Source organism: Gordionus sp. m RMFG-2023, chromosome 1 (genome assembly GCF_954871325.1).
Source record: "Gordionus sp. m RMFG-2023 chromosome 1, tfGorSpeb1-WG-v2, whole genome shotgun sequence".
NCBI classification, from domain to species: domain Eukaryota; kingdom Metazoa; phylum Nematomorpha; class Gordioida; order Chordodea; family Parachordodidae; genus Gordionus; species Gordionus sp. m RMFG-2023.
The window spans coordinates 69474700-69486886 of NC_088775.1; the positions used below are offsets into that span (position 1 = coordinate 69474700).

At 26.0% G+C, this 12187-nt stretch overlaps 1 protein-coding gene across 5 annotated transcripts in view; it reads left to right on the forward strand.

Moving 5' to 3' along the window:
- LOC135922936 (homeobox-like protein HDP1) overlaps positions 1 to 12187 on the forward strand; it is a 42330-nt gene that overhangs the window by 13356 nt on the left and 16787 nt on the right. For 4 of the 5 annotated variants that reach the window (XM_065457472.1, XM_065457474.1, XM_065457476.1 and 1 more), the window contains exon 1: positions 2264 to 2525. The exons of the other annotated variant lie outside the window; for it this stretch is intronic. In XM_065457472.1, the coding sequence (XP_065313544.1) occupies positions 2417 to 2525 (109 nt within the window). In that variant the 5' untranslated portion in view covers positions 2264 to 2416. Of the gene's footprint in view, positions 1 to 2263; positions 2526 to 12187 lie in introns of those variants that run through there. 5 annotated transcript variants of the gene reach the window in all.

Here is a 12187-nt window from a genome sequence, read left to right on the forward strand (position 1 = left end):
AATCATTTTGAAAAGATATTATTTTACAAATTCTTTTCTTTTTTTGACATAAATTGTATAAACAAAAAAAAATTATAATAATTATTATAATTTTATAAAATGTAGAAATCAATATCAATGCATAAATATTAACATTCATTACATTAGGCTGCTAGGGGATTAATTTGAATTTCATAAAGTTTTGTAAAATTGTATTTATTACACATGCATTGGATTCGGAATGCGATATTTTTATATTAAGCGCGTAACCTGGTATATCTCATTATCACCTAAATCTTGCCATGGAATTAGGCTTAGAGCAGCTTAACATGTTTTATGCGATATATTATTGTGTTAATAAGCGTAAGATCATTTCACATGTAAGATTTCAATAAATGTTTTAGTTTTTTGTGAGGCATTTTAAAATATCATTTCCAGTTTGAAATTTATTTAACCATTTCTAAGAACTAATAATTGCGGGAAAAAAATTTCAAATCTTTAAAATTAACAGGATTTTTAACATTTATATTGGATAAGCTGAATATTTTTCAAGATTATATTCTTTTCGATTTTCTATTCTTAAATGGGTAAAAAAATATAAATAATCATTTTTAAGTATATCCTGATTTTAATCATATATGACAAATCTTTTATTTTATCCAGAGAAATTCAAATATTTAGGTCGGGCCCGAATTTGATTTATTTTTATGCCTAGCCGTCCCGAACTTTTATAAATGTAATTTGGCTCAAAGGGAAATAGAAAATAGGAGCAGTGAATGAATATGAAATGATCCTTCATATGTTTTTCTAATTAGTTAATTTATATAATTTATATTTATTTTAAAAATTCGATGGAGCGGGGGTTTTCTAAAAAAAAATATTTGTAAGCCCGGCTCAGGTTTTTAATTTATTTCTAATCACCGCAAAGATTTTTTAAATCGAACCATTTAATAGGCAGAATTAGATATACGGAGTTTTCTTGACCGGGCTTGTCGGTCTCCAATAAACATTTTTATTCTACGAACTTTCAATTGAGTTAATTATTATGTACGAATGAAGCTATCTTCAATATTTTCTAAAGGATTCTATATTATTTCCTTATTGATTCGTTAAAAATTATAGCCAGGTTTCTTTCCTAATTATTCCTTAGGAATGTTAAATTTAGAGAGAGCTGATAATAAAATATAATCGCGTGTAATGTTTTACTATTTCTTTCAAACATACCGGACATTTAAATATTAGATTCCTTCATCGGTATGATTCGAATGTGAAGAAGAGCGGCTGATAACCACATCAAATTATATTTTACTCACCCTGATAAAACTTAGATAAGAGTAGCAAACCTTCTTATTTGAGTGTTTATAAAATAAAATATCACAAAAAATTAGATAAGTCGCCATTACACACAAACATATCAATAAAATTATCTTTTTTTATGGGAATCTAAATTTCTTATTAATTCCTTAAACTACCATATTTTTTTTACCTGATAATAAAATTCTGGAAAAATGTTAAAAACTGAGGTTTTTTATACCGGGCCAGGTCTTAAAATTTTTTTAAAAAAAATATCTAAGAGTATTTTAAAACCAAATATTTAAAATAGCCATTATTAATTATAAAAATCCGCCAGGCCTAAAAATATAAAATCCGGGCTCTGCATGTTTCATACTTATTTTATTTAGATAATAATTTTGTATTTATTTTTTTCTCCCTAACACAATTTAACCCTCTTATTTTATTTTCGTTTAATAATGTTTTTCCAACTTTTAGGGTTTTTGAAATTAACAATTTTATTTTCTTTTGGCTTTTTAACGTTTTAAATTTTTTAGTCCCTCTGAATTATACGTTATAAAGGAGGCATATTTTTTGCAATTAATTAAACATTATGTTTATACATTTAATATTTATTAAATTTTTTGCTCATCTTTATCTGAAAATTTATTATTTTTTAAATTTTTTATAAAATTTTATAATTCCATTTTTTTTAAAATAACATTAATTACACAAACAAATATTTTTAAAAAATATATATCGTCATTTTATTATAATCCTAATTAAATTTATACCAAAAAAATTTAGAAATGTTAAAACTTTCGCGTAAAATAATTGGTTGTCACAACAATCTGTAATTACAAAAAAAACAAAATTATCCTATTTTATAAAAATCCATAAAAAAGCGATTTTCGAAAATTTATATCGATTATTTTGGTTAATATAAAAATATAACGTGTATGCTAAAATACTATCTGTTATAAAATTATATATGGGCTTTGTTTTTTTAAAAACAAAAATGGAATTTCTCGCATCAAAATCATTACATCTTTAAGAAAAAACGTCACCCTTATTCATTTTGGGAAACAAATTACTATCACATTTTTTATACTTATCAAAATTGAATGATTATTGATTCCTTTGGGGAAAAGAGAAGAAATTAATCATGAGAATACCATTTTTTACGGACAATTCTAAACATCCTCCCATTATCAAAATTGAAGTTGTAAATTCTGGAAGTTTAATCCGGGATATTCATGAAAGGAGAAGCTTTTGTAAAATATAATATAATCATAAATTACTACATTATCAATGGAATTTTATATATTTTATTTTTTTCAGATTCAGTGGAATAAGAACTCTACTCAATTATTGCTATCACCTAGTCAGGTGGTCAGAATTAGAGGAAGAAAAATCTTTCTTGGGTTGACCAACCCCTTTATTTATAGAAAGGTTATTGTAGACTAAAGGATAGGGGAAAAGCCTTAGGTAGAACATATCATTTAAGGGTGGGATAAAAAAAAAGTCAGTTTATTTTAATTATAATTATGATCGGAAGTAGTGTTGTTAAAAACCTTTCGCTGATTTTTTAAAAAGGGCGGAATCAAGATTTTTGAAAAAAATATATTACTTGAACCTCGAGATTTATAACTTTTGGCTTCGTTCTTTCAAGCTCTGTTTCACTGAGATTACGATTTGTTCACAGCGCGTTTTGAGTAAAGCGAAGTGTGTCGAAACGAATAAGTTATAAAATGAACCAAAAATATATATTAAAAGTGGGAAACATGATAACTTAAAAGATCATAGTAGATTATAAGACGCAAAATTTTTATATTAACGGAGCGATATACTGCATTTCCCCTTCAAGAAATCTTTAGAAATTAAATAAAAACTTGAGATTTTTTATTTTTCAATATATTGTAAGTTAAACCAGGGGGTTTAAAGCTCCAGCAATATATATATGTATATATATAATTTAAAATTTAGCGTTTATTTGCTTTTTAACCTTAATTTCACTTCAAAATGTAAATAAAAAATAGTTTTTATTATTAATTAAAATTAATAGTGTTAAAAATGTAAAACGTTTGCTTATTATTTTTTGCCCAAATTATTAAATAAAGAAACCTCTTTAATTAAAATGAACATACTTACCCTTGTTTAAATGAGCACAGCAATTCTCTGCTAATTTATTTATTAATTTTTATAGTATTTGGTTTATAGGATATATTATTACCGACAATTCTTTTTAAAATCCCCTCCGAAAATGATCAAATTTGTATATTTGATAAAAAAAAATAAATAGAAGGTTTTGTTTTTAAAAAATAAATTTTGTTTTCCTTTTTTTCACCTTCGGTCAGGTTATTGCCTCGAAAATATTATATATATATATAATGATTTAAATTTTATTTCGCATTTTAGAAAATACGCATATTTAGTTATATAGTTGTTATTAGGCTTAAAAAGTATGAATCTAAATTCTTTAGAATGTGAAATATATTTTAAAAAATAAAATGTTACCCAAAGAACATGTTGAATGCTTACGAATCATTTCGAATATTTACCAATAATTTGAATACTGATAATATCGAATATTTTTGAATAAATTCAAATATTTTTGGAAAATTTCGAATTAATTTAAATATTTCCGGATAATTTCAAATATTTTCGTATAATACGGATAATTTCGAGGTCGAATAACGAAGAGGCTATTATTAAGCGATTTGAATATCGAATAATTCATCGATAAAGTTGTTAAGCAAATTGCCTGTAATTAAAATTCTTTAAAAAAATATAAGTATTGGTATTTAATATATAATTTATTGGCGGATACTTTGGTACTTTAAAAAATTTTTAAATGTATCTCTTAACACATGATATTTTGTTACATTGCATAAATCAAAATCACTTTTTTAAAAATCAATATATTATGCGTTTTAATTCTTACCTTTATTAGGACAAATTTTTATTAACTATAATGGTTCTAATAAAATTAAACTATTATGTGACCATTTTCGGATTGTTCTTTACCTTTTAAAAAGTTACTTTGAATAAACTTGTTTCAATTATTTTATCTCAAATATTTTTTGGATTCTACAATTTGTTAAATTTTATTAACGCAAAATGAAATGATTAAGTAGAATTAGATAAGATATAATATTATACTATACTAACAAATATTTTTTTTATATACAAATTTTAATTTTAAGACCGCATCTTATTTATCATCATTGACTGACCAAATAGAATTGGTATAAATTCACAGCCATGCCATAACAACGCCTTCCAAAATAAAACTAAAATATTTTAAAATAATTCTTTACTTTAACATTATAAAAATTTTATTACTCTTACTAAAATTCGATTTTATTTTTGGTTTTGCATTTATATATTATCCTTTTCAGTAAAAAAAAATTTTCATTAATAATGTCCTTGATGGGAGGAAATTAATAGATAATCGAATATCTTTTTTTGTCATTCGTAAAATCATACAATTATTTTATTTTTTTGAATTTGTTTTTTTTTTAAAACATACAATGTAAATTTTAATGTTGTGTTAAAAGTTACAGTATCAAAGTTACATCCTTAAAAGGTAACTTACATTTCTTTAAAAGTAACCAGTTACATTGCAAGTTTCCTTATAAATTATTTACATAACCATCATTTTTAATATAATTTTTTTATTATACAAAAATATCTTGCGATTTACAAATTTTAACAAAGGAATCTACAAGCTAAATAAATAATAATTACACTGAAGAAAATATATGATATAATTTTGCTGATTGTTGGAAGATCAATGCCTTGCCAAATGCACCTCAACTAGATTCATCAAAGCAAAAATACTGGGATCTAGGAATAGTATCTCGTTCCTTTGTTTATCTCAACTTGGACGATGATCACCAATACAGATCTCTCCACAGGATGCTTAATTTCAACAATTCCGGCTATGAATTTCCTACCCCAATATCTTAAATAATCAACTAATAGATGACGACTTATTTCATTATGCAATAAGTTTGCGCCTGGGCATACCATTTTTTAAACCAATACACTTACAAAATCAGATCGACTGTTTTGGACACCATGCACTCCATTGTAAATTCATATCAAAAATTAATCGACATAATAAAATAAATATATTTATTTCTACATTTCTCAATAAGGCAAATCTCCCGTGCATTCTTGAACCCACATTCTGCATAGATGAAAAACGCCCCGACGGCAAAATTATAGTTCCATTTGTATCCAAACACTTGGTCTGGGATTTTACATTCATAGACCCCATTGTCCCTTCTAATAACATACATGTCTCTCTTTTCAGGGCTGAGTCTTAAAATTCCAAAAATAGTCCTATCTGCTTCTTTGGGCAAGCCACTTTGAATATTTTTAAAACCGTTTCGAAATCTATAAAGAAAAAAACTTACATCTTATAAACTAAGAAAATAAGGCTATCACAATAATTCGGTCCAATTATTTCATGTTTAAAAATTCTTGGCCTGAACCATTCACTTAACTATCTCCTTATCTTTTTAGCATTATAGCTTTTGAAATTATTGTATACTTTATTTTTAATTCTTTATACATAGTTTTATATTATACATAGCAGAGTTGTTAACGCTCCTTTTTAAAAGTAGCTAGCTCCCGCTCCCGCTTCTACCTTCTCAAGAGGAGCTAGCTCCCGCTCTCGCTATTACATTTTTAAAAGAGCTAGCTCCCCCTCCAAGTAATGGAGTGCGACTCCATAACCGCTCCTTTTCATTTTTTTAGAAGATATACGAAACAAAATCTAATTTTTTTTATCAAAAAGCTTTATTTATATTAAATGATCTATCAAAATATTTATAACCTTTTATTAGCATTTAAAAGTAATAAATTTTCTAAATTAGAATCTAACAAACATCCACGCTTCTCCCCTAAGACCTCTTTTGCAATACTAAATAGGCGCTTCTCAGGAGCACTAGAGGGAAGTGAGGTATTGTATTTTATAAAGATATATTTTAATTTAGGGAATTTCTCAAAAATAGTAATTTTGTTATCATTATTTAAAAAATATTTGTCCAATATATTATCTTCCTGATGATCAATTTCATGGAATCCAAAAAAATCTTCCAAATCATTTTGTATTTAAAAGAAAGATTTTTTACTTTTAGATACTTTTTTAGATTGAAGCTGCTCACTTGAAAATTAAAAGTATTATTTAAACACAAAAGGTATTTTGCCCTTAAATTTGTTTGATCATTTGGATTAACATCTTTTAGAAGTTTGAAATATTTTTTGTATGATGGAAATGGAAATTTGATTTCTTCATCTATGATCTCTAAATCCATAATATCTAAAACTATTTTTTGTTATATATCTATAAAATTAATATTAATATGACAACAAGATTTTCCAAAAAATTTTCAATATAAAAAGGAAATTGATGTTTAATATTTAAAATGATTAGATGAAAAACCAATATAAAACTCGGCTAAACATTTAATAATGGATAAATTTAAATAAAATAAAATTTTATTTTTACTGAATTTTACAAATATTATTAATCTTAATAAAATAATTTAATTTATACATTAAATTTAAAGGAGCGGTGGAGCGGCGCTCCTCCACTCCAGCCCTAAAAGGAGCTAGCTCCCGCACCCAATCCTCAATTTTAAAAAGGAGGCGCTCTAGGTGTTTTTGGAAAAATGTATCAGAGCTCCTACATAGTTTTATATTATAGTATTCATAGGCGTATCCACGATTTTGCTAGGGGGGTGGGAAGCACTATTAGGTGAATTTTTTCCCCATAAATTTTATTGGATATCTTTGGGTCCATTTATTTTAGGTCTTTGGCTATATTCGATTTTTATAAAAAATTTTAGGTCTTCACTTTTTTAAAAAATTAAAATGCTTTTTTTTCTAAAAATTTTGAATTACAGTCGTTATTTTAAAAAGTTATTAACTTTTACTAATTTTTTCAAATTCTTCCTTATAATGATATAACGGCTACATTTTTTGGGAGTGGGGAGTGTGTGGCAGGGGGATTTTTATTTTAATATGATATTTACGAGAACAGGCAAATTTGCGATATAAACGTTCTACTAGAACGCTTGATGTAAATGAGGTATTATATTTAATAAACAATAATTTTTAATAAGAAATTATTAAAATAATTAATGGAGTATGGATATTCGAGATCACCGCAGCCGCGGGACAGGGAAACAGATTTTTGGATAGGATAAATTGTTAAAGATATTTGCAAACCGGGCCAATGTTTTGAAAAAGTTTTTAAAGCTGATAATTAGGTAAATTTATGTCGTTTTCCGTAGCAAATTATTATGAACCGGCCGGACTACCTACAAAATATATTTTTGCCGGCTTGAACAAAAATAACGAAAGAGCTAGCCAAAATACCCGATAGAACATTTTTAAGGTTCGGGCCGAATACATGTTTTTAATATATTTTAAAATGTAACTTAAATAGTAATTAATTACTATGGTCGTTACATTCCAAAAAAGTAAAATAGTTACAATTACTGGCTAGATTTGTTTTTCTAACAATAACTAATTACTTTAACACTTGTAATTTTTTATATTATACTAATGATTATTTTTGTATAAATAGTTTTTAGAAATATTTAATATTTCAATATTTCGAGTGTCAAATTACAATTATAGAGTTTACGATAGTTAACATAAAAAATTCATTTCGGGATCTACTCTCAGGGATCTCATATTTACTTTTTGTTTTAAGAAAAAAAGAAAGAAAGGAAAGAAGCATTTTTATTCTTATTACAATCTGACAGAATTGTTAACGTTACTTTTTTGTATATTACGATATCGGATATTTTTTCAATGTATCCTAATCTTAATGCGATATATCTTTTATGTAATCGATATAGAAACATAGATGCATTATTTCCAATTATTTTTTATGATTATAGTATAATCTCATTTAAAGTAATAGAAAAAATGCAACGATGCCATCGAACTGATATCCTAATCGACATCGCTGATATTAGCACGATATTAAAAAAATTAAGATTTCCGTGATGTCGCCAGATCTTAATATTTAGGCTTGGGAAAAAATCAATTTTTTTGTAGACTTGCTCAAAGGAAACGATTTTCTCGAATAGAGAATATTTTATAGCTCTAAAATTAAATTTAGGCCACCTGAGCACGATTTTACCTCATCGAGACCATTAGATTATATACTATAATATAATATTCCGAGTTCCGACAATGACAAATCCATAATGGCAAATTAAAAATAATATTCCGAGACGACAATGACAAATCCATAATGGCAAATTAAAAAATAATTTCTAATATTATTAGCGTACATGTAATTAATAATATTTTATTGATTTATATTACATAATAATACACATACTTTTGACAAAAAATTAATTATTTTTCAAAATTTAAAAGACACATTGTTTCAATCATTTTATAAAATTATTTTGGATTTGATTATAATCATTTTAATTCTAATTTATTTCCCCCTGTTTTTTATTATAAAACATAAATAATTCCAAAAAATAACTTGTCTAAACAATTAAAATCTGCGAAAATAAATTTCCCCTTTAATTAATTGATTCCGGAGAAAGAACCCTTATTAAGAACTTTTTGAGAATGTTTGACAATAAATCTGGCAGATGTTTAAAAAAATCTTAATTTATATTAATTATCTTATCTTATCTAGTACGTTGGCCATATACCTGCCCAAAATAAGCCAATGTGAATTTTATGAAGGCCTACCCTTCATATTTTAAAAAAAATAAATAAAAAAAAAATATTAAAAAAAAATAAATAAAAAAAAATAATATGTGAAAATTTCCCCATGATTTAATCTGTTACCTGGCGTACGCAGCGGGGGGGGGGGGGGGCAATCCCCCCAAGCCAAAATGCAGATGCCGGACATATTTTTCAAAAATATTATTTTTTATATTTTATTATAATTATTCATATCTATTTCTTTTTAAATTTTTATATTATTACCTTTTTCATTTACTAATTTACTTTATCAATTAATTTCATTTTCAAGTTTTCCTTGTGGCATAATATTTATCTATTATTTTTAAATTTCCCGGTATTATAATTTTCAAATTTCTAGTCATGGATATTAGCCTTTTTTTAAAAAACGCTGAAGATGAAAATCATGCCAAAAAGCAAAAAAGTATAGTATGATAATTTAATAAACAAAAGCTGTGAACTGATGATTTCCTCAAAAGAATCAATTCAAAAGGGGGATATGATTCCCATTTCATCAATAATTGATAAAAATAGGGTTGAAATTGCAAAAGAAAATAGAGGCAAGATAAAACTAACTATTGAGGCTATTTTATATTGTGGCTTGCAAGGCCTAGCACTTCGTGGCCACAAGGATTCAGGAAGCTTAAATTTTAATAATAATGATAACGAAGGTAATTTCCGTGGACTTTTAAAATTTAAAGCATTAGGAGATCCTGTATTAATGGAGAGCCTCATTAGTACTAATAAAAATGCTACTTATCTCAGCCCTAGGATATAAAATGAGAAAATTAATATTTGCAACAATATCATTTTAGAAAAATTGATTGTTGAAATCAATTATGCCCCATGCTTCTCAATTTTGGCAGATGAGACCACGGACATTGCTGGCATTGAGCAGATGTCGTTGTGTGCGCGATATGTAGATACTCATAAAAACATTATCAAGGAAATGTTTCTCCAATTTATTCCTGTTTCAAGCATAACTGGGCCTGCTTTAGCTGATGTAATATTTGTGAATCTTAAAAAATTAAAAGTAGTAATTAATCTTATTATATAATTATTTTAAAAAATATAGCCAAATATAAATATAATACGTGGGCAAGGGTATGATGGAGCACGTGCAATGAGTGGACAATTCAATGGGCTTCAGGCATTTATTAAAAAAATGCCCAACAGCTATATATGTCCACTGTGCTGCCCATTCACTCAACTTAGCAATATCGGATTCATGTTCTTTACCATTGATATCAATTGCTTAGGTTTTTAATTATTAAATTAAATTTTTTATATTTATATCAGGTAAAATATCTAGCATCTATGAGATGTTTAGATACCCCAAGCGTCAAAATATTTTGAACAGAATTATATCTGAAACTCCTTGCCCAACAAGGAGAAAAAAATTGCAAAAAGCTTGTCCAACAAGATGGAGTCTTCGACATCAAGCAGTAACTGCTTTTATCGAGTTAGAAGAGCCGATTATTAATGCTCTTATAGAAATATCACAATGTTTGAAAAAGATATTTCTTCAGAAGCAAGCAAGTTACTGGATTCAATACTTATAATAAATTTTTTTTTCGCATTAGAATGTATTAATAAATTATTTAATTATACAACTATTTTATGTAATACTTTTCAAAAACCTGATATTTTGATTGAGATGATGAGAATAGCAGAGACAATTTTATCAGAACTCAAAGAAATTAGAGCTAATGCTGATGAGGAATTTCATATTTTATATGTTAATGTTGAATCAAAAGCAGAGCTATACGAGTTCAATATTTGTCTCCCTCGACTTACAGTAAGGCAAACTTATCGTCCAAATATTAATATAGGGTCAATAGAAGAATATTATAAAATAAATGTCTTTACACCTCTTTTGGATACATTTATAACCCAAGTAAATGAAAGGTTTTTAATTTATCAAGAAACACTTATCAATCTGCAGATATTACTTCCGCAAAGGCCCTCTGAACCTTTTTCAGATGATGATAGAAAAAAAATAAAATATTTGGAAGATTTTTATCATGAAGACATTAATGTATCTCATGATGCTTTATTAGCTGAATGCCAACTATGGTATAGATTAACTATGGTTGATATAGTCCCAAAAAATGCTATGATGCTTTGCATCATTTCAAACATCTTTTAGATTATTTTCCCAATATATTGAAATTATTATATATATTAGCAACTCTTCCCATTAGTACTGCAACTAATGAGAGAACATTCTCTTCTTTAAGAAGATTAAAAACGTACCTAAGAAGTACAACTTCTGAAAGTAGGTTGAATGGTCTGGCCCTTTTGAATATTCATAGGTATTTGACGCCAAACACGGATGAGATAATTGAAAAATTAGCTCCCTCCCAACGAAGATTGGATTTTACATTATAAAAATATAATGTTTCTTTAATATTTTTTGTGCTATCATTTTTTAATGTCTTATATATTTTTCTTTTACATAAAAAATATAATTATTCATATTTCCAACATTTCAATTTTTTATACTTTATATATAAATTTTAAAAGTTAAAAAAAATTTAAATTTCTATTATGGATTATTTATTTTATAGTCATCATATCCTGGTTATATCCACTTAATATTTTATAATTCAAATTTATTTAAAGTATTTATATGCCGCCGGTTATATTCGTTTAATATTTTTTAAATTAAATTTATTTTTATATATCGGTTTATATATAATTTTTTATAATTCATATTAATTTAAATTTGTATATTAGAAATAGTTATTAGTCCTAATAAATTTATACTTGATATTTTTAAATAACAATAATTTTATTTTAAAAAATTTTAATTATCCCCCCCCCCCCCCACATCAAATTCCTTCGTACGCTACTGCGATATTGTAATAGTGAGATTTAGTAATGGTTATTATAAAGAAATATAAATCTTATCTGTTTTTGAATCTTGAATAACCACATCAAAAATAAAGAGTGAGTTAAGAATATTTGAATTCATAGACATCAATAATATAGAATGTATTAGTAGTTCCATTTCATTTGTTAAGTCATATTCTTCCAAAAATTGAACCGGAAAATCTTCGAATTTGGGATGGATGATCTTAAAATTTAAAAATCCCTAAAATTTAAAATATTCAATGAAAGAATTTTATAATCTATATCGTGTTTGTATAACAAACCCCTTGCTAAGCTGATATTTCATCGATTTATGATCAATGAAATT